Here is a 24031-nt window from a genome sequence, read left to right as displayed (position 1 = left end):
CGCCGCCTTCACCCCTGGAGATCCTCCCTCTGTTTCTCCATCCCTACCACAGCCTCATCGTTCAGACTCGCAGAAGAGGGGTAGAGTTTATGACCGCTCACTCAAATCATAGGATGGCCGGGACCATGTTCTTCAAGCAGTGATTGACCACACTCAGGATCAGGGAAGAGACAAATCCCGATCCCCCTTGAAGCCAGCACTTGACGACCACCTGTAATGTCGGGCTTCATAGCGCTCAGAGATTTTCTCGCTCTACAACCGGCAACAGGCGCTTCCTCATCGGACAGCTAAGTGTCATATTAGACTTTATTTCTCATTGTCTTTCCCCTCGGTTAGAGAGGGCGGAAGGGGTGAGGCCCAGTGCTATGACCTCGCATTTGTGCTGTTGCGGATGTCACCCGCCCCTACTTCTGGGCCTGTTGCATAGATAGTTTTAATATAAGCACTTTATTGCTTTGGGGGTTAATTTATGGTTGGAAACACTGAACAGCAGTAGGTCCCAGCGATTTGTTTGAGTATTATCACTCATGTTTCAAGTTGCAGTATATCCAGATTTGTCTGCTCATCGTTAGCACTTTTTGTACTGCACAATACACGCTACGCATACCTTGCGACCTGCCCCTGGATGAGGGATATGATTTTGCCCCCAGACATCATCAATTCCTTTTTTTGTGACCTATCCCCCGTGCCTCCTTTTCCATCTACTCGGTAGGTTTGAAGCCATAAGGAGCCTCCACGAGACAGAGCCTCAGGGGAACCCCGGCCTACTATACACCTCAGACTCCTGTGAGGTTTGTTTCTCCCCCCCATGCCACCCACCTTTCGCTCGTCATGCAGGATGGCACAAGCCATGAGGTCTTATTACCCAATCCGCGTTTTCCTTTGCTCACTTTATCCCTCCAGGAACTCTATGTGCCGAGCTGGCTTTGTACTCCTCCATTCACAGTTATGGGGCCCCGGACCCGTCCCTCTTAGTATCCTCGACAGTGGCGATCACCGACACACCTGTCATGACCCCTGAGATACACCTCAGTGATGATGCCTGCCTGGATGTTGTTCAGTATGATACTTACCCTACCTCTCTGCTTTGGTAGGCGCTGACCTTCGATCACCTGTCTTGGTTGCCGGCCGTGTTGAAGTCCCCCTCCCCTCCCTCTTCCAGTAGTGCATCTCACTTTTCCAAGCTTTCTGCTCTCCATTCACCTAAGCACCATTCATCGTCATATGTCAGTGGGTACTTCTTGGTGGTCCTATTGGGTTGCATACATACTTTTTTTTTCCCCTCTTGCCTCCCCCGGTGCCCGTCCGGCGCACGGGTCTTACAGGTTCCGACCCGCAGTTTAACAGGTCTTTCAGTGGTGAGATTTTGCCTTGCTCACTGGAGTTTTCGTTTCTTTTCTTTTCCCTTCCCTTACATTCATTTCATTCCACTCTTCTTTCGTCTCCCACACACCCACCTCTTTCTTTTGAGCATAATCACCTGCACACTTCTTTCCTCTCCCTTCGTGACCACTATTTCTTTTTCTGTCTCTTTTGTATTTCTCCCTTTCTTTTTTTCTTCTGCCTGTCTGATTCTTTTATTTTCCCTGACCAAGGTTTCCCCTATAATTCCCCTGCTACCCGTTTGTTCCCTTCCAGAACACAAGTGCTCTGAGCTTTGCTACCCCTAACCTATCCTTTCATCAATTATATCAATGTATACAAAACCTCCCACTTCCCTCCGAATCAGACTCTTCTGCGCTCCACAATGGGGTCGGTGTCCCCGCTCACGGTCCTCTCTTGGAACGTACACGGTATGACGCACTACATCAAGCTACAGAAAGTCCTCTCTTATCTCCGATCTAAAAGAACTGATATTGCCTTATTGCAGGAAACGCACCTCTCCCCATCAGAATCTGAAAAACTTCGCAGAGACTGGGTGGGCAAGGTGCTTTTCAGCGGAGCACCGTCCGTGCACGGTGAAGCGCAGGGCTCGGGCGGTAGTGCGGGGTGGCGATACTCATTTGTCGATCCTTACAGTTCAGGCTTCTTAAGACATGGCGCGACCCGGAGGAGTGTTACGTCCTTGCCAAGCTCACCCCGGGCTCTTCTACAGTTTGTGATGGTACTATTTATACTCCCACGGGCTCCAAACGTTCTTTTTTCCTTTCTCTCAATCGACTTCTGACAGAGATCGGCGCCTCCTAATACCTGGTGGGCGGGGACTGAAATCTGGTACAGGATGGCATCCTAGATCGATCAAGTGATCTCGACGCGGGCAATAATGCTGATCGGGCCCTTTTGGGTGACGTTCTGTCAGATCATGGTCTGCTGGACCACTGGCGCCTTTCCCTCCGTCAGACCGAGAATACACCTTTGTTTCCATGGCCCATGGGACTCAATCCTCCAGATATCGAACCCCGAAGGGAAAGGAACAACTCAGATCCCACGTCACCACCTATCTCCAGAACAATAAAGGTTTGGTCTCTTCACCCCAGCTACTTTGCGCAGCAGCGAAGACAACAATTAGGGGTCAGCTCATGAGGAATGTGGCCATTTCCAATGCCCAAAGGCACGATCAACAGAGAAAACCAGAAGACTGCATTGCCCAGGCTACCCGTGAGTACACCCTAACCCCTTCTTTGCACCCCCGGCGTCACCTGCAACTAGCCAAAATGGAGCTCAGCTCCCTCCACATGTCATGGGAGGAGTATGCATCACAGCGGCTGCGAGGTCACCACTATGAGCATGGGGAGAAGGCGGGTCACCTGTTAGCCGCTCAACTCCGTCAGAGGGAGGCAGCATTAGCTATACCAGCCCTGCAGAGTGCCGACGGAACGCTTATTACGCACCCTCAGGCAATCGCAGATGAGTTTGATCGTTTTTTCCAAACCCTATAACCTCCAGAAATAACTGAAGACGCTGGTCGTTTGGATGCCTTCCTCGAGAGGGCGAACATACCATGCCTATCAGATGAGGGTAGAGCGTTCCTGGAGGGTGACATTAGCAAAGAGGAGATACAGCAGGCAATAGCCAACCTCCCATACCATAAGGCGCCTGGAGAGGACGGGTATACAAAGGAATTCTATAAATGGACGGGGGCAGATACCGTAGATGCCTTACATGAGGCCTTTTGGGAGGCTGATCAGACGGGCTCGTCACATCCTCTCTCCAACAAAGCCTCCATCATAGATCTAACCAAGTCAGGTAAGGATCCTCTTATATACAGTAATTATCGTCCCATATCCCTCCTTAATGGAGATATCAGAATCCTGGCAGGGATCTTGGCATCCCGCCTCAAGAAGGTCATGCCCTCCCTGGTTCATCAAACCCAAGTTGGTTTCGTACCTGGCCGCTCATCGAGGAACCACCTCCATATGCAACTCCATGCCATCTGGCCAACTCGTGATTCACGTGAGAAATCCCTCGCCCTCCTACTGGACGCCAAAAAGGCATTTTGATCAGATAGAGTGGTAGTACCTATTTGAAACATTAAAACGTTTCGGTCTGGGGACTAACTTCATCAATAGAGTGCATTTGCTGTATGACTCCCCGACAGCCCAGGTTAACTGCGGAAGGTCTCTATCAGACACCTTCTCTGTCAACAGAGGGACTCGTCAGGGCTGCCATCTATCGCCGCTATTATTTCTACTAGCCGTAGAACAGTTAGTGGCAACTATTCACAGCTCCAATTTTATTTCCGGAATATCGGTCCCTGGTGGCTACTCCACCATTTACTTATATGCTGATGATATTTTACCTAGCCTCACTGACCTACCTAATTCTCTACCAGCTCTCAGAGCTATCTTATCAGAATTTGAACTTCTCTCGGACTATCGGATCAACTGGGATAAGAGTGAGGCGTTACCATTATCCACAGTAACAGTAAGCGTGTCAGTTCAGGGATTCTCAGTCAAATGGAAACAGTCACGTCTTCATTATCTGGGCATTGACATTAACAGAGGTTTGGACAAAATGGTGGCTGAAAATCTGGATCCACTGCTAGGCAGTATGAAACGAGATTTTGAGAAATGGACACACCTGGGACTCTCTATGTGGGGCAAGGTGGAGGCAGTACAAATTGTGACCCGACCGCGATTTCCATACGTCCTTGGCATAATACCCTTGCAAATACCTTTGTCTCTCCTTCGTGAGATAGATCGTCGTATACAGGCCTTCATCTGGGGGTTCATGCATCCACGGTTACCTAGAGTCGCTTTACTCGCCAGACGCAAGTTTTGGGGGCTGGGTCTCCCCTCAGTGGAACACTACACCCTGGCATTACATCCCTCGCAGATGGTATTCTTACTCCCGGGAGTGGGGGACCCTCAGCTTTGGGTGGAAGTGGAACGGACACTTTCGCGTTCCACATCAGGACTCCAGGTGCTTATAATGCAGGAACGGCGCCCGATTATACCACCAATCCCATGATCAGAGCCACGCAGAATTCATGGCGGCAAGCACACCACTTAATCAAAGTGGATCCCCAAATACATGAAAGGGCACCAATATGGGGCAATAAAGGTTTTCTGATAGGGGGAAAGACTAGTTTCTGGGAGGAGTAGCATTTCGAAAGGTCTCCTGAGGGTGGATCAGCTTATAACGGGGGATAGATTAAAGTCATTTAAAGAACTCACGGGCGGAATTCGATCTTCCGGTACATCACTCGTGGCACTTCATACAGCTCAGGCATTGTTTGGAGAGACGCATGGGAAACCCTCCTTGGCAACTCCCCTAATTCCCGATACTCCAAAATCTGGAGACCTGGGGTCGCTTGAGGGGCACCATATCAGGACTGCAGGCGTTGGTGAATCAACACCTCTTCTCATCTCCCTCAAAAGTAAGTGGCAGGCACGTCTGCAGGTCGAGTACGAATTGGAGGATGGGGCAGACTTAATTGAGGCCAGAGACCGTGGAGCACGGGAGTCTCGCTTGAAATTCAATCTTTTTAAGACATTACATGAGTGGTACTGGACCCCCCCAGAAATTGCGTACTGCTGGATTATTGTCTCATGCCTCCTGCTGGCCGCTGTGATCTACCACATATTTTACATGATTGCCCAGCCATTCAGTGTTTTTGGCGATCAGTAGGAGGTACCCTTAGTGCTACCGTTATCATCTTCCCTCACCCCTTCCCTTTTACTGCTGCATGATACCAGAGATCTTTACGATATCTCCCCACCGCAACTTCGTTTAGTACATAATGCATTGGCCACAGCTAAGGTATGTATCCTCAGGCACTGGCGTGCAGCAACTGCCCCCTACCATGGGGAATGGATCACTGCGATGTATCAGGCTGCCTCCCATGAACGACTCATATACGACTTACAAGATAAAGCAGATGTGTTCCTACAAACGTGGTCACCCTTTCTTTCAGGGCCAGTGGGCTGACTTCCACAATGGAGGTCACAACGCAAGTGACCAAGCGGGCCACGCTTGTCCGGACACTCTAATGCCACACACCAGTACGCTACTGTTCCCTTGCGTGCCGTACCGGCTTCAGTTGTGCACATGTGTACATGTACACACTTCCGCCTGTTATCCACTCGGCCCTTTCAAGAGCCCACTGACCACCTACCCCTATTTTTTTTCCTGTTTTCCTTCCTTCCTCCACCTTTTCAACCCCTCCGCTATTCTATTCTATTCTCCTCACTTACATTACTCCCGCCAATCCTCTTTGAACGTGCCCCCGTCCTTCTCTCCTCCCATCCGTCCTACTCATTCCACCCCTCGGTCACTATCAATACCACTACCATTATCATTCTCATCTCCATCTACACTATTCCTACCTATACTCTCACTTTTTCCTTTCCTTTTACTTTCATTGTCACGCTTTCTTCTCCCTCTCACTTCTGTTTCCACTACTATTAATAACCCTGTTATTCCTCCTCCGTGTTCCCTTTGAGCTCTCCCTCCCCCTTCCTATGGCATGGGTTTCACCCATCACTACAGACTGCTCAGGTCACCTTTTTCCACCATTAGCTCGTATCTTATGTCTGGAGGGCCTTTAGGGTTGTCACCTATCTATAATTAACCATCCCCATGAGACATCCTCGTGCCCCTCATCCTACCGTATCTAACTTAGTCGATGGGTAGTGGAGCTCTGAGGCACTTAGAGGAGAGGTAGCTAGATATGGTATGTCTGTACGTTCTTTGAGGACCTCTCTTTGCAATAGGGTGTGCAGGGGAACGAAGGAGGAGTATAGTAGTATGGTATTATTGTATTATTGGGTTACGGTATTATTGTCTTAATCTATTATCATATTGTGCTACTGTGCTATTGTACTACAGTGTTATGATTAATCTATTCATTTTACCTCAGTTGTAGTTTCGATCATTAGACAAATATTGAGTGTGCCCAGCTTCTTTTAGATATTTCTGGATACTATTATATGCCATTGTATCTTTTTTTCACTAATATGCTTGATATTTCCTGCAATGTTCTGCCAGAATTTACGGTGTAAGATGCACTCGAATCATACGGGTCTGTTATATGTACAATACTGTTGACTCTGACGAATAAAAAATTACAACACAAAAAAAAAAATCGTTATGTGAAGTCTTTTACATTTCCTTCAAAATGTTCATGCAGAAAGGCAGTTAATTCAATTATCGATATTGAAGGAATTCAAGTGTCTGACACAAAGCTTAGTGACTTTAACTTGTGGTGGTTCATTCTGGCATGCCTTACAGCTTATTGTTCAGGGGCAGGGAGTGTCAGACTACAAACACCGCATAAACTGAGTTAATTTCAGAGAAGGATAGGCTGGCAGTGGTCACGGGTTCAAAGTGCCTGATGTGAGGTTTTCAGTATGCGGAGAATGCACTATGTGACAGTACCAATAATGAACATGTCCCAGTGGTCCTTGAAAACTCGTGTTGTTTGAAGAGAATAGTGACATATTGGATCATAATTTTGTGTTTGGAGAACTGTTGCTTTCTTGATCGTTTGCTGGATAATAGAAACTTTTCTGAAAATCAAGTTGTGCTAGCAAGTCGTGTGGAAAATTCACTTTGAACTAATTGAATATTTGACTTAAGCATTGTTAAACACTTTAGGGGTTGTACAGATTTGAACTTTTGAAATATTCATGTGAGAATTCTCATTTCAAGAAACTGGTTACATACGTATGTATATATGATTAAAGGATATGGTAAAACGTGTTATGCAATAGTTAGGCAATAATATTAATGCCTGCCAATTATTCTTTTATTTCCACATGAGTAAAATATAAACTAGGTTCATCTTCATCAGACAGTGTATAGTTACAACGGTGGAGGTAACTCAATAGAGTATTGGTGGTGACTAAATGCAAAGGTAGTCAACTCTTCTTATGCTCCAATATCAGGAATATCAGCTTTATGCCAGAAAACAGGGAGTTAGACACAGAGCAATATTGTTATAATAGATCATTTCACTGTTAAGGATAGATGCACAACCTTTAATGACAGATTACTACAGTAAATCATATTGCCTTTAGATATACACTTGATTTGTAAATCTCAGTGTCCAGCAGAGCATTAAGTCAGACTGGTGACTCTGTTTCTTCATTATCTTATTCTCCTTTCCCTGTTTCTGCTACTGGTCAACATATTCTTATTGTGTGGCCGTGGGCGCGCTTACATACATGTGTAAACTGGAAGCGGGTGAGTGGAGACCCATCCACGTGTAACAACAACTTGAGACATCCACCCTCAGGGTTCACCCTGAGGAACTCCCGTACCAGTGTCACCGGACAACAGGGGGCTTCCAGGGCAGAACTTAGACACACCCATGTACCTTTACCCCGCGGGTCCGTCTTCGACCTCTGAACCTTTACCCAAAGATAACTGTCGGTCAGGTTGATGCCTGCCAATTCGATCCCAGAGCCCTGCCCAGCCTTGCTGGATGCTACTAGCTCAGAGATCCTAAATGCCCTGAAAAAGGCAAGTGAGTAGGCGAAGCAGAACAGACTAATTTCGTAGGGAGACCGGCATATCTGTTGCAATACCCCCAAAATGCGTGCTAGCCTCGCTACATCAAAGGGCCTCCTGGCATCTTCCTCAAGTGGGGGTGGGGGGGACATATGTTCCCAACCCATGATAACCCTCCTCATCCTTGGATCTTTGGTCGGGTCCATCACCCCCTTTAGCCCAACGAAGAAGGCAATTCCTCACAGCTGCCTCCGTACTAGGTGCATTGACTTGCCACAGTCTCATTGCCTCACCAGAAACTTTAGGACACCCTTGTGGAGAAAATGCTACGCCGTGACAGGAGAATCAAAGGAGGCGTCATATACGTCATACATGCCAAGCCGATTCAAACATACGTTTGCTCTTAGGCGCCACGGATGCAGCGATCAGGTCAGGGGTGATGGGGCACCAAGCTTCCATAACTCTAGAGGGAAGACTGGCATCCTCTTGTCCGCTTGCGGCCACAGTGCTCTGAACTTTGGCAACTTGGAAAGAGAAAAGGCATCAGCCATTGCGTTACCTACCCCGGGACATGCTTTGCTGAGAAGAACACATTATGCACCAAACAACTGCGAATTAGGGCCTGAAGCAAGCGTAGCACAAATAGGCACTTTTCACCCTGGTTCTTTATAGCCATAACTGCCGTTATGCTGTCTGACCAGAACACAATCCTGCTGTTGGCTAAGGCGTCTCCACAGATCTGCAGCGCTACTATGATGGGGTACAGCTTTAAGAAGGTAATATTGTGGGTGAGCCCAGAGGCCACCCATTCCTCTGGCCAATGCTGCATGAACCACTTTGTGCCGAAGATTGTACCAAAACCCACGCTGCTCGCAGCGTCTATGAAGAGAGCCAGCTCGGCGCTGGACCCCAGCGGCTGTTGCTATAAGGGTATTTAGAAACCCTTCCAAGTAATCAAATCCTCCCTGATCTCGGAAGAAAGCCTGGTGTGATGATATTTGGCCTGAAGGCCTGCCATAGCACTTGCAATATTCTTTAAAAGGCCACCCCCATAGGTAACTGTAATGCAATATTGAACTTCCCCACCGACACCTGCAACTGGGGCAATGTGAACTTCCTGACCGCAAGACACGCCTCAATGGATGCCTTGAACACCATGACCTTATCTTCAGGGAGCCTGCACATGCTGACCACAGAGTCAATTTTGCTACGCAGAAATGTTATCCACATTGAGGGGCCCTCTGTCTTGTCAGACGCCAATGGCACCCCCAGGGCTTGAGACAGCTACTGGGAGCCCAGCATGGCCTTCTCGCAGTCTGTGGAGCCTGAGGGACATCATGAAGTCATCCAAATAATGCACTACCACGTTCGTTGCCGCCACATCCTTCACTGCCCATTCTAGAAACCTACCAAAAGTCTTAAACACTGAGCATGCAATGGAGTACCCCATGGGCATGCAGAGATCCACAAAAAACTTCCCCTCAAATGTAAACCCCAGTAAGCGAGTGTCATCTGGATGCACTGGCAGGAGACGGAAAGCAGATTCAATGTCGGATTTAGCCATCAAGGTCCCTATACCTAGCTTTTGCAGTTTGCCCAGGGTCTCAACAAAAGTGGTGTTGCACGCAGTGGAAAGATCTTGGGCCAAACCATCATTGACCGATGTGCCCGCTGCGAAGGAGAGATTGTGGATTAAGCTAAATGTACCCAGAACTTTCTTCGGGACCAGACCAAGAGGTGAACAGACCAAGCCCCTGTAAGGTGGTGAAAGAAAGGGCCTAGCCACCCTCCCTCCCTCTACCTCCTTCATGATTTTGTCATATGTAATATGAGATTGCTGCAGCACTGACAGCACGATTTCTAGGATGGACCCTGGTAGAGGGGGCACTAGAAGAGATACGGAATCTATCTTTAAAACCGTGGTATAGAACATGGAAATCCCTAGAATTCTCATATCTGCCAAGAAGATGAACCAGAACATGGAGATGGATGGGCGTAGAAAGCTTGCTGGCATGCTTGTTATTTCTTGCTTTTGGTGGGCTGTGACTCCTTTGGTTTTCCTTTCTTCTTGAAGCACTTGCTTTCAGGGTGCCTTTGAAACCTGCTGAAAGAGCAGATGTGTTTATATTTGTAAGTGGGCCCCCTACTGCATTCCTTTTTGTTATATTTTTGCCAACAGGCAAGTTGTTTATCCCCAGAACTTTTATCAGACTGAAAGGGTTTCACAGCTTTTGTCCCATAGGGGGACACAGTGAATTTAGAGTGCCAAAAGCTGATGCCCCTTTGATCCCATCCCATTTCTGGTCTGACCGCCTTCATGTGTTTGAACTTAACATTGTATTGGAGCCAAGCAGAACCCTGAAGCTCTGAGGCCGCGCTATGAATTAGTAAGATGTATGTGAACAATGCAGGGGGCCAAAGCTGGAAACTTCTCTGTCATGATCACTGCATAAATTGAAAACCCAGTCACCCAATTCTTAAGGGACCACTCCACCCAAACCTTCCGTGGCCTGAGCTCCCCTTCTTTTCCCAGAACCACACCCATGTTAATCAAGTCAAAAACATCAACATATTCTCCCTTATAAATCTTTTCCGCGGGAGGGGCCATGGTTGGAGTTGTGTGGCCAAAGAACAATGGACTGGTCGATAGTGGAGACTGCACTGGGATGGTTGACACCGGGGGAGATACTGCCAGTAGCTGAGCCCACACCTGCGCTGGAATGCCACTTTGCCTGACCAAGGAATTTGACTGGGTAGGAGCCTGTCCACTTCCTACCTGCCGAACCATCTGCCCCGGAGATGGCCCTTAAGAAACCACTATTGTGCTCTGGAGTGCTAGAGAGGGCTGATGGGTGTTAGAGGAGGGGCATGTCATACAAAAGCACCGGGAACAAAACACTTCATCCCTCGGTGTGAACGTCTACGCCGCGATTAAAGACATCAACCGCAAAAGAAGCAGCCCTGGCATAGACACACTGTGACAGGCTGTACTCAACCTGTTTTCCCAGCACCAAAATCTGAAGCTCTACTCTTAGTCCAAATAGCGTACATTCTGCGATCACTGCCAAGCGCCCTTTCGGGGTACTCACCTAAACCCCATCGAGCTAACACAGTCAAAGGGCTTTGTGAGTCCATGCATACACGGTAATTCTTTACGCATGCGCTTGAGCATTTAATTGCATGCAATTATTGCATTGCAAAATCACATTAGCAGCACGCTGTGGTACTATCCTAAAAACACCTGTTGTACTGTGCACAGCAAAACACATCATAGCACACTCAAAAAATTGGCGTGGAGCATTGGGGGGGTACTCGCCAACACCCCCATGCCCGCGACACAGTTCACATGCAGCATACCAGGGATACTCACTGACCCCAGCCGAAAAATGCAAACCCAGAGCACCCAAACATGCATCTAAAAGCAGCATACACTCACAAACTGAGCTACGCACAGGTGTCCCCCCCTCCTAGCATCCACTAGGGGGGGGCAAAGAGGACAAGGCAAGGATCGCGTCCGTTTATATATTCTGGCGATGCTGCTCCACCTGCGCCTCTTGATGATGCATTTCAGGGCAAACGTTGCCTCCTCGTCACCCCCAACGCCTCTGCTGAACCTCCAATGGGGAGGGCTCTTGCCTGTGGTGCAAATAAGGGTGCCCTCCTCCCAGGTACTGGGGAGGTTAGGGGGCGCCTAGACGAGAATTTTAGCACAAGCTGTAAATCCCTCTTCTAAAGGTGCAGAGCTCATCGATTAAGTTGTGCGCAATTATGTCATCGCCTTTCAGAATATCTCAGAAAAACTCAAGTATTAGTAGTTCTGCCAAAGCTAATGGACAAAAGAGTTCCAGAAATGTCAGACACTTTGCAAATAGGAAGAGCTAAAGCCCCTATATCTGAAGAGGAAAAAGACACATCATATAACATATGTTTGTATTGTGGAAAATCAGATCATTTTGCAAAAGACTGCGGAAGTAAACTTAGATCATTTAACGATCATATATTGATAACGTCACTTATTGATGGACAACAGCTGTCAGAAAACTAGATTCCTCAACAATGAAAAAAGATGCCTTGTATAGTGAAGAAATGTAGGGCCAGATGTAGCAAACGTTTTGCGACTCACAAACGGCAAAATTTGCCGTTTGCGAGTCGCAAAACGCGTATCCCAATGCAGAAATGCATTTTGCGAGTCGTTACCGACTCGCAAAATGCATTTCAGACTCGCAAATAGGAAGGGGTGTTCCCTTCCTATTTGCGAGTCGCATTGGGATGCAATACCATTTGCGACCGCATATGCGGTCGCAAATGGCATCGCAGTTACCATCCACTTCAAGTGGATGGTAACCCAATCGCAAATTGGAAGGGGTCCCCATGGGACCCCTTCCAGTTTGTGACTGGCCCCCAAAATATTTTTTCAGGGCAGGGAGTGGTCCAAAGGACCACTCCCTGCCCTGAAAAAAAACCGAAACTAAAGGTTTCGTTTTTTTTTTAAGTGCAGCTCGTTTTCCCTTAAGGAAAACGGGCTACACTTCAAAAAAAAAAAAACTGCTTTATTTAAAAGCAGGTCGCTAACATGGAGGTCTGCTGACGTCAGCAGGCCTCCATGTTAGCGAGTGCCTATACTCGCAATGGGGCCGCAATTTGCGACCCACCTCATGAATATTCATGAGGTGGGTCTTTGCGACCCCATTGCGAGTTGCAGTCGGTGTCTGAGACACCGTACTGCATAGCAATTTGCGACTTGCAAATTGCGAGTCTGGCCCTAAGTCCGTTCTCAGATTGGTAGCGAATACCGTGCAATCAGCAGTGACTCATATAACAGCATCCATGAAAAACTGGACGCTATCATGAGTCACTGCTGATTGGCTGGCAGGAGAAACCATTTTCCGGACTTTAAGATTCAGCTCCTTCCGAGAATTTTGTGACCATTAAGCTTTCTCAATCTTTATAAATCCTTGTAATTATGAAAAAGGTTCCTGAAGAGGTCAAGACAGTGACAGTTCTATTTTGTCCTCAGGCAGTGCAGTGTATTACATACATGATTTATTTGATTTCTTTTGAAAACCATAGAAAATTGTTTTCATTTGATAGATGTTCCTCAGTTCAAAGTCATATTGGACTTTGCATAACCCTTGTGTTGACTGAGGGGTGAGGACCATGCAACTCAATTCAGCCTTTTGTAAGATTAGTTGTCTAACCTCATCAAGCACATTAATTCTACATTTTTATTAGGAATTACTATATATCCAGTCATTGGTTGTGCATCTTCTCTACCTTCTTGTTATGAAGAGTTAACTGATGATTAGATAAGATGAAAACAATAGTGTTATCTCCACAAAGAAGATATGAATATAAGACACGTCTGGAACCTGGTACACTAATACCTTGTAGTTGAGTTTATGTACTCACTGAATCTAACAATGAATACCTTAAGCAGTAATTAGATGAAAACTGGCTAACGGGTTCATTAGGCATTCAGTCATCAGTCAGAGGTGAGAAAGACAAGTAAGCCACTGAATAGTAGCAAGGTGCAGGTCAAAATATCCTTCCAAGTATATGCTACATCACTAGAAAAAAAGAAAGGTCTACAGAACAAAAAGAACTACAGCAGGGTGTATGTTTATTTTCTATTGCTGTATTTGTAATGTTCATACACACACATGTAGACAAACACCCCAGCACACCTGCATTTGAACATGTTAAACATACTAATTAGACAGTGGTCACAGGGGACAATGCAGCAGCAAATTCCAGATGTTCCAATATCCTACTCCAGTGTCAATTCGCAGCATCACTTCTGGCAACGCCATAGTTTCTGTGTTACGATGGCCGTTTATGGGAACAAAAAGGTATTGGGTTGAAGGATCATGGGAGCAAATGGAGCGCTATAAGAAAAGAAGATAAAGAGAAGGGAATGGAATGGCAGCAAATGGACACCTTTGTATGTGGACTCAATCTAACTACAAACTCATCAGAGTGCCATATGCTAATACAATAGTGAAAGGGTAGATGTCATTAATTGAAGCTGTAATCATCCAATGTCTAATGAATGAGGAATGAGGAATATGTGAATAACACAATAACCATGTCTGAGACCAAACTAGGGTGGCATGGTGGGCAAAAAACACATGGATTGGTATGCGGCCCAGGCAATTGCCAGTGGAGCTTTCCATCCACCTCCTTGTTGTTTTTGTATCTGCCTTAAATGCACCAGTTATCCCAAGATGTGGAGCTGATGAGGGATGATATCCCGAAATTTGTCCCAGGATGCTTGTTTCCAGTAAATGGAGGACCTCGTCTGGACTGTTCCCATGAGGAAAAGGGTCAAGAATGATTTGCATATGGGTGGTTCCAAACTCGGGTAACATGGTGGGCAAAAAAACAATGGATTGGGATGCAGCTAGAGCGATTGCCAGTGGCTGGGATTAATTCAAGCATTCTATCCATCACCTTGTTTTTGTCTTATTTGCCACACTAAGGGGGTCTTTCTGACTCCCGCCGGGCGCGGTCACCGCGCGCCCGGCAGGAGCCGCCAAAATACCGTACCGCGGTCGGAAGACGGGTATTTTGAGTTTTCCCCTGGGCTGGCGGGCGGCCTTCAAAAGGCCGCCCGCCAGCCCAGGGGAAAACGACCTTCCCACCATGAAGCCGGCTCGTAATCGAGCCGGCGGAGTGGGAAGGTGCGACGGGTGCTACTGCTATGCAGACCCTACCGCCATCCGAACCGCCAGGAACAGGATGGCGGTAGGTGGTGTCAGAATCCCCAAGGCGGCGCAGCATGCTGCGCCGCCTTGGAGGATTCTGACGGGCAGCGGAAAACCGGCGGGAGACCGCCGGTTTTCCTGCACTGACCGCGGCCAAAGCGCCGCGGTCAGAATGCCCTAAGGGGCACCGCCAGGCTGTTGGCGGTGCTCCCGTGGTCGGTGGCCCTGGCGGCCACCGGCCGCCAGGGTCAGAATGACCCCCTAAGTGTACCGGGTTTGCCCAGATGTAGGTCCCACACTCACAGTGCTTCTGGATTCAAGATAGCCAGGCTAATAAGGAATGATACCCCAGAACTGGTCCCAGGATATTTATTTCTGGTCTAAGGAGGACCTGGCCTGGCAGTTCAGCCTGGACTGTTCACATGGGGGGCAGGGTCAAAACTGATTTGCATATTGCTGGGTCCAAACTGGCGTGAGATGGTGGACAAAAAACACGATGGATTGGGATGCAGCCAGAGCGATTGCCAGTGGCTGAGATTAATTCCAGCATTCCACCTATTACCTTGTTTTTACTTTTAGAAAGTGGGAATTTTTTCTGCCTAAATCAAATATGCCTTTCTGCCAGTGTCTAGAGTAATATCCTTGTGAATGGCTCTCCTGTGATGTTTTGTGTATTCTTTCCATGCATGGGGTTAAAAGGGCCTGGGTGCAGGCAGGGTGTTGCTCTTCTGAGCAGGATATCCAGAGGTTTCTGTACTCAGCCCTGCCTGATCTTCAAAGGGTAGATTCGGGGCTTGCCCAACCAATTGCTGACTTCTAAGGGCTATCTCTCCTGTCATGGACAAATACAGCTTACACCTGGGCCTGCCTTTTCTTTGTTACCCTGGACAGTTTGGAGCCAAACCTAGGAGAAGGGAAGACAAAGGGGGCATCACCCACTCAGAGGCTGGCACTGGGAGTAACAGTGGCACCTTCAGAACCTCTCAAAAGCACACTCCGGGACCAGTGGAAGAATCAGATAAAGGACTGCCCTGCTGTCTGAAAAAGAAAGACTGGACCTGCTCGCAATGAACCCAGGATCTCCATAGGTTACTTCAAGTGTCAGTTGGTTGACCTCCTGCTGAGCTACAGGGACAAAAGCTCCCAAAGCCCTTGCCTGCAATTGTCCAACTGATCAACACCAACTGAACTTGTCTGAGCCATGTTGCTGGCCACTGCTGGAGGGGATATGAACTCCCAAGAGGTGACCACCCAGGATCTGGGCCCTTGGCTGGCATTAGAGTGTACTCCTCCTGTCTCAAAACAGAACTCCAGGTGAAAATCCAGATGTTTTGGGCTCCTTGCACTGGGCTCTTAGTGCCAAGAAATGATGGTCTGCCAGGGCCGCCAACATGAACCTCCAGCGACATTCTGTTTTCAGCAACGACTGCCATGTCTCCCACCAACACAAACCTCTAGAGACGACCTGCTTCTCGTGCTGTCAACTCTTCACACCCAACCCGAAGCTCCAGTTGAGGCTCCTTGCATGGACTTAGACTGTGAAATGTAAACTCCTCACTGGTACAAACCTGGTCTCCATATCTGACCCTTGATCCATCGCAGTTAGCCTGAATTTGTGACTTTGAGACGGTCCTAGTACTTTGAAAATGCATAATTTGAGTTCTACTGATTGGATTTTTGTCATTTTGGTGCCATTTTATTTATTTATTTTAATTTACTCTATATTTCTAATTGGTTCAGGATTCTTCTTGTGTTCTGTTTTCACTTTATTACTGCTTGAGTTTGCATAAATACTACAAGAAATTACCCTCTTTTGACATGGTTAACCCCACTTTTTGCCTGCTGTCAGTATGTTTTGACTGTGGGCACTGGGATCCTGCTAACCAGGACCCCAGTGACTGAGCGCTCTCCCTTTGAATTTGGGTGCTTAGACCACAAACATCCCACATTTGGCATACTGGTGACCCTTTATAAGTCCCTTGTATATGGTACCCAGGGCATTGGGCCACCAGGGGCTCCCCATGTGCTGCAGCATGTATTATGCCACCCATGGGAGCCTATGTAAATGTGTGTGCAGGCAGGTCTTCTATTGCAGCCTGCGGGAAAAGGAGCATGCACCCTTTCACTTCAGGTCCCTATAAGTCACCCCTATTGAAGGCCCTCCTAGCCCAGAGGGCAGACTACAGGTACCTGTGTGTAAGGGCACCCCTGCATGAGCAGAGGTGCCCCCACCAACTCCAGCTCAATTGTTCTGGACTTCGTGAGTGCCAGGACGCCATTTTACACGTGTACTGGACACAGGTCACTACCAATGTCCAGCTACATAATGCTTACTCCAAACCTGGGCATCTCTGGTATCAAAAATGTGCGAATCATACAACTAATACTATTCTGTTGCCAGTATTGCTTGTATGATTCCATGCACCCTGTGGGCTCCTTAGATGACCCCCCGCATTGCTCCTACCAGTTTGCAGGGTTTTTCCTGGCAGCCCGCGCTGCTGCTACCCTACAGACAGCTCAAGCCCAGGAAGGCAGAACAAAAGATTTCCTTTGGGAGAGGGCAGCAACACCCTCTCCGTTTGGAAATAAGTGTTACAGGGCTTTGGAGGAGTAGCCTCTCCAAGCCACTAGTATTCATTGAAGGGTACATGTGGTGCCCTCCTTGCATACACCAGTCAGTACAACTTCAGGGATCTTCAGTCCCTGGTCTGGCACAAAACTGGACAATGGAAAAGGGTAGTGGCCACTTCCCGGTCCATAACCACCCCAAGGTTGGTGCACAGAGCTGCTCCAGGTGGGTACTTGATTCTGCCATCTTGAATCCAAGGTGGGCAGAGGCCTCCGGGAGCATCTGAGTGGCCAAGTCAGGCAGGTGACGTCACAGCCCCCTCTTGATAGGAGGTCACCCTGCTAGGTGATCAATCACCTTTTTAGGGATATATAGAGTCTCCCTCTTGGGTGGGTCCTCAGATTCGAACTGCAGGATTCCAGCAGGACTCCTATGCAACATTTACTTTAACATCTGGCCACTGGAACCGCAACTGGGCTTCACAGGAACCTACAATCTGCAGCTCCAGCGACGACTTCGCTCTGCAACATTGTTTCTCCGGCTTCTTCCAGCAACTGCAACATTTCCCCGGCTGTGCATCCTCTGAGGGCTGCAAGTCTTCTGTCTGCAGCAAGAAGCAAGAAGGAATCGCACATGGAGTGAAGGAGTCACCCCAGCATCCACAGCCACCATATGCAACGACGGCCGGCTGAGTGGATCTTCTCTCATTCTGAAGCATGTGGATCCTGTACACAGGTGGTGGTCAGGAGTGGTCCCCTTGATCCGCTCTGCCAGCTGTCCCACTTTGGAGATGGTAGGCCTGTGCCTCTACACGCAGGATAGTACCCTCGTGCACCGGGTCTCTTGCAGCTACCAAGGCTTGTTGGCATCTCCTTCAAGGGATCTTCAGGCTCCATATAGCCCCAGTCCCGAGCACCCTTCCCCGCGAAGCGCAGCCCCCTGCATGCTTCTCCAACGATGTGGGCCTTACCGCAACTCCTGTGCTTGCTGCCTGTGGGTCATCCGTGGGAGCTGCCTCCTCTTCTTCTGACTCTCCTAGTTGCAGAGGGTCAACCAGGACTCCTCTTCATGGTTTGAGTCCCCCTGGACCTTGCTGGTGCCCCGCAGCTCCACTTTTCTTTATTCACAACATTTGCCTTTGCCAAGGTTGTTGGTGGTTTTTTCACACCACAGACGACTGCAATTCTTCATCCAGCTTGGGTCGTCGACTGCATTAGTCAGGAACTCTTCAGCAGCTCCAGTGCTGCACTGCTAACCATCTTCGTTTCTCCGTCGACCAGATCCTGCATCCACAGATGGGTGGCTAGTGGCTCCTGCCAAGACTGGACACTCCATTGTGAAGTAGACTTGGTCCCCTTCTTTTTCAGGCCTTACTCTTCCAGAATCCACCTCTGGTTTCTTGTAGTCTTGTCTGGGTCTTGCAATATCCTTCTCTGTAGTCCTTTTGTTGGGTTGGGGAAAAACCAGTAACTTACCTCCATTCTCCTGGTCGCTGGGGGACACTCTGATACTTACCTCTGGGGTTTCCTAGTTCCTCCAGATTCTCTCTACCAATTCCACATCCTTGGGTGGGGACCTGACTTTCGCATTCCACTTACTTAGTATATGGTTTGCCCTCCCCCCCCCCCCCCGGCCTTCAGTATTGCCTATTGCTTTTCACTGTTTTCTATTGCTGTTTTATGTCAATTTTTAATTGCTACTGTACATATAATAGTGGGTTTACTTACCTCATATTGGAGTGTTGCCTATCTAGTAATTTGTTTTTGTAACACTGTGTGGTTCTTTCATATGTGTAAGTGCTGGTTGACTACAAGTGGTATTGCATAAGCTTTGCATGTCTCCTAGATAAGTCTTGGCTGCTCATCCACAGCTACCTCTAGAGAGCCTGGCTTCCTAGACAATAACTACAAATAGAGGATACCTGGACCTGGTATAAGGTGATAATACCATAGGTACTCACCACACACCAGGCCAGTTTCCTACACATACTTTACACTTTACCTATAAGGTAAGCTTGACCGCTCTTGCTCCACAGGTTTATCTAGTGTCTTTTGTGGTTCACTCTGCTAAGGATTGTGCTTATTATTTGAATGGGGCGTCTGCCCCTCTCTAATAATAACCCAATTTCTTAATTAAGACATGATAGCGAAGGCTATTTACTTAAAGGGTTTTAATGTGTTTGCAACCAACGAGCACAAATGCGTGGACCGTTTGGTGTCTATGCATTTTAACGAAAACCCTTTCATAATCCTTTCAGAAACACTTTTTTAGAATTAATCAATGACTGATGAAGGATTGAAGATTTATGTGGAAAGAGGCCTACCACAACCAATGGATGAGGGGCTGACGTTTGGTCATTCTCTGTATATAAACAGTATAGCTCTGAAAAACAACTTAACACTGTCTCTAGCAAGACTTTAACAAATATCAAATAGTTTATAATCTATATATGAATAAAACATACTTTCAAAAATTTTAGGCATCCTGCTGAATTTGAACGAATATCATAATGGTTATGAACTACCACGAAGATCTGAGATGGAGAATCAGTATTGGGGAAGTACTCCTTTCCAGGAAGAAAACGGAAACTACGATTTCGAATCGTATTTGGATAGATATCAATCAATCAATCAATCTGGAAAATGCATGAGCACAATTTTATGGGGAGTTATATGGTCACTTATGTAACTGAGCAAAACAACCATTTAGACACCCTTAATTAACTTACCCTAAGTTCATTTAGCAATTGATCTCGAATTGTTTTCATCTCGTTTAACTCTTTTTCATCCCAAAGCCTAGCTTTGAAACGTAAATCGCTTGACCCTCCAGATATTACTCCGGATTTTGAAAACAGTGTTCCATCAAGAGCCACAGTCTGCAAAAAACATAAAACAGAAATGTATATTACATATACACACAAGAACAGAGGTTACTTGGTTTATATACCTGTTTCTGAAACCAGATATTGGGAACTGTTACACAAAGGGACAGTAGGAAGCCAATCGCAACAGAATGACAGCATAACAAGAAAATGCAACACGTGACAAACGAGAGCAAATTAGTTCAGATTATCTAGTTAAGCACATTCCCGTCTATTGCCGACATAATATCACCAGTTTCTATTCTTTCTGACTCTGTTCTAATTGGCCCACTTTTTAAATCCCACCTAAATTGACCTTCCTTTAGCAAATACATTTGTGTATGGGTTTTAACTTAGATTTGTTTTCCGAAAACGTAAATCAAAACTGACACGTGAATTCTCTCACAAAATAAAACTGTGCTGGCATTATGTAACTTATGCACAGCAATCTAAAAGCATGGTTGTTTGTAAAATAAACTCCCTGAATTTAGTTGGATAGATGGTTCCACAGATTAACTGCAAGCTGTTTAGCGATGGGGAGCCCCCGGGTAGCTATGCACTCTATAAATTACATAGAAAAGACTAGACTTGAATAGAATAGACAAGAATAGAATAGAACAGAATAGTACATACTTACTCCACACAGAACAACACACACACACACACAAACACACACTCACTCACTCTCTCTTTCTCATGCAAACGGCACAGCACGGTCACCAGCAGTCTAAGCCTCACTAACTTAACAGACAGAATGGACAGTGTCTGTGTAAGTTCCTCTCATCAAAGCATTAGAGTACCGGAAGGTAGTACGGAAGCCTCTGTATACAGCATAGAAAACATGCAGCAGTGCAAGCCTCTGTCACAAAAACAGACTACTTATTCTCTTTTACCAGCCCTTCACTGGCTCCTTGTAGCTAGATCTACTGTCAAAATTGTCTGCATTACTCACGAGGAAATAAACGGAAAGATCCTGCCTTTTGCATACACATGTATCTTAAGAGATACTCCCAGCCAATTACACTATGTTTCACATTAGCAACCCAGCTAATCATACCACATTACAAGAAGAAAACCATGGGTGGTACCTCTGTCTTAGTTAAGCAGTCTAACTATGGAACTCATCTCCATGGAAACGAGCCATACATAAACAACAGGAATTAAGGAGAATGGTGAAGATGTGTTTTTTTCCGACTTGAGCCTAATGGAGATGGGCGGACTACTATTAGCCTGCCGCCACAACCGTTGGACACCTAGCCATAGGATCACCTAACCACAAGTAAAACAACCAAACTCTATGCCCCTACCGCCCAATACAAAGGACAAAGGAACTTCAATGTAACTTGTCACGAATGACCTCCAAGCAAAATACAAGTGAAACCGCCTTGGGTAAAAATGAAGAGAAAACAACACATCTGTGTTGTAACGTAGGTAATGTATGTAATTCTTTACACTTATGTATATTGATAGATTAGCACAGTCTTGTGCTATGATGTAACATTAGAACCTTTGGTGTGGGGAATACTATGGGTGGCGGTTGGAGTGGAGGAAGCTGGTGGTGAAGGATCCTCTGCCTGTACAATGTTGTCTGGGGCTGCTAAATAAAGAACCTACATAAAAATAAGACTGCAGTGATTACTACAGAAATTGGCGACGAAAGTGGCACAGCCCTGGACGTGGTGAAGCAGATTGTGTTGATGGAGAGGCAGTGATACTACTCTACTCTGCCTGTTGAAATGATACTGTAGGCCCTACCGTAATCAAACTTGGCAGGTGAATGGGACGCAGTACAGGATTGAAGAAGACGAAGGAAACTGTTAATTAGTGAGCCACAAAATACTTGTTCGTTCCCACATGAGTCCTCTAAACATACAAGGAATGCACTTCAACAGTCTCAGAGGACGCATTCAGCTGTGGCAAGTATACGCTTAATTCAACACGAACATGAGTACATTTAAAATCCATTACCTACTTTATGCGTCTCCCAGCCAGTCCTCAACTGCCGGATTTCGAGGATTGTGTATCCTCATTACCATATGATATAACTGCACTGTGAATTTACCCACAGTGTCTCCTCGTGGCAGACATATTTCTGGTACATTTGCTGTTCCACACAGCTTGTTAGTTAAATTTCAGCATTACAAAGATTCGCTGATCAGCACAGCTTATATTGTTGACAGATGAGTCAATCATTCTCTGCTGATCATCACAGCTGATTACGAACAAACATTTTGAATGTGGAATCAATTTGGAGAGTTTAATATCATTAAAATGTTATACAACTGCGCCACCTACTGGGCTTTTATGTAATAACAGCATTTTACACAATTGTATTATTACAATCAACTGTTCACATGTTAGTTGATCTCTATTATTAACACATTGCTGTTTATTATCAAATGTAACCGATATATTGTGCACTTGTGTTATTTTCTTTGTTTCTGCCATCTCATTACAAGCAGTGAAACATGTGTGCATTACACTTTTTGAACTTATCCAATCCTCAACCATTTATTCCTGCGAAAGGAGAGCCAACTATGCCTTGGAAGGAATGGAAAGAGTACTTTTGTAATTATATAGACACTTTTAAGGAAGAGGATTTCACACCGGAGAAAAAAGAAATAGGTACTTCTGTATTGCTTAGGTCCAGGAGGGCTTAAAACATACAATCAGATTGAAAAGAAACCCAGAGAAGGAGGGAATGTATTTACGCATGCTTTGGAGGATCTTGATGCACATTTTTCACCTATTGTGTGTGTTGCTGTAGATAGGTATACGTTTTTCCAGAGGAAACAAGGACAACTGAGAATGTTGATGACTACGTTGCTGCAGTTCGTGCTCTGGCGTTAACATGTCATTTTGGCCCACTCCAGAAGAACTTATTCGTGATCAAATTATTATGCATGCGAGCAACCCAAATATTCAGGATAAACTGTGGGTCAACGGTGAAGCACCTCTAAAGGAAGTGATTGCTCTAGTAAAGAAAGCAGAACTTACAGGTAGATGTGCCAAAGCAGTAATGGATGAAGTACAAGAAATAAAAGAAGTTAACAAAATATCCAATGCAAAATACTGGAAAGGTGGTGAAACTAAAAAAAAGCTTCAAGAAGCAACGGATTATAATTGCAAACCCATAAGTGTGGAACAAAAGAAGTGTTATAGGTGTGGGAGCGCTGACCACTTAGCATTTTTCAAAAACTGCCCCGCAAGGAATCAAAAGTGTTCTCATTGTGGTGTTGTAGGTCACTATGCAAAGGTTTGCAGGAGGAAATCTGTTAACTCAAAAGTGAATGTTAAATACATTAGAGAGGACAGTGACTCAAATTCCGATGATTTGGAGAATACGAATGTTCATCAGGTGTTTTGTATAGATTACGATCTTTTAGGTGTAGATCAAGTTATAAGGATGAAACCATGGTGTGAATTGGCGGTAGGAGGGGTGATGATTAAGGTGATTGCAGATTCAGGTTCACCCTTTACTATAGTGAATGAAGATGTATGGAAGGATAAATTGGTGGAAAAATTAGGCACACATCTTGACAAATCTGAGGTTGTTGCCAAGAGCTATTCTGGAGACAAAATTGAATTTGTGGGTTTCCGGGAGTTAGAATTTCAGTTTAAAGAAAGGAAAGCACAGTGCAAATTGTACGTTTCTAAAAAGGGACCCTCAGTCTTAAGTTGGACTGACCAGGGTGATTTAGGAATAATTTTGAACCCCAACAGTCCAGATCCAGTGTTGACAATTAAAGAAAATTGTGAGGGAAAGGAAGAAATATTGGATTCTTACCCAGAATTATTTTCTGGTAACGTGGGGCTGTTGAATGATTTTCAGCACAAAATAGAATTAAAATCTTCAGCAATTCCATGTATTCATAAGGTTAGACACATACCTATCTCTATTAAGGAGGAGGTTCATAATGAATTGAAAAAACTGGTGGAGGGTGGCATTATTGAGCAAGTTGAGTCAGCAGAATGGGTTTCTCCATTAGTAGTTGTAAGGCGTTC

General features: G+C 46.2%; 1 protein-coding gene across 1 annotated transcript in view; it reads right to left on the bottom strand.

The window, feature by feature from the left end:
- Positions 1–24031, bottom strand: part of SMC1B (structural maintenance of chromosomes 1B) — a 2375007-nt gene that overhangs the window by 1285087 nt on the left and 1065889 nt on the right. Inside the window, exon 12 of the mRNA XM_069228259.1 lies at positions 19895–20041. Within this exon, the coding sequence (XP_069084360.1) occupies positions 19895–20041 (147 nt within the window). The remainder of the gene's footprint in view (positions 1–19894; positions 20042–24031) is intronic.

Source organism: Pleurodeles waltl, chromosome 4_1, assembly GCF_031143425.1.
Source record: "Pleurodeles waltl isolate 20211129_DDA chromosome 4_1, aPleWal1.hap1.20221129, whole genome shotgun sequence".
In the NCBI taxonomy this organism is placed as follows: Eukaryota; Metazoa; Chordata; class Amphibia; order Caudata; family Salamandridae; genus Pleurodeles; species Pleurodeles waltl.
This window is presented reverse-complemented; position numbering and strand designations above follow the sequence as displayed.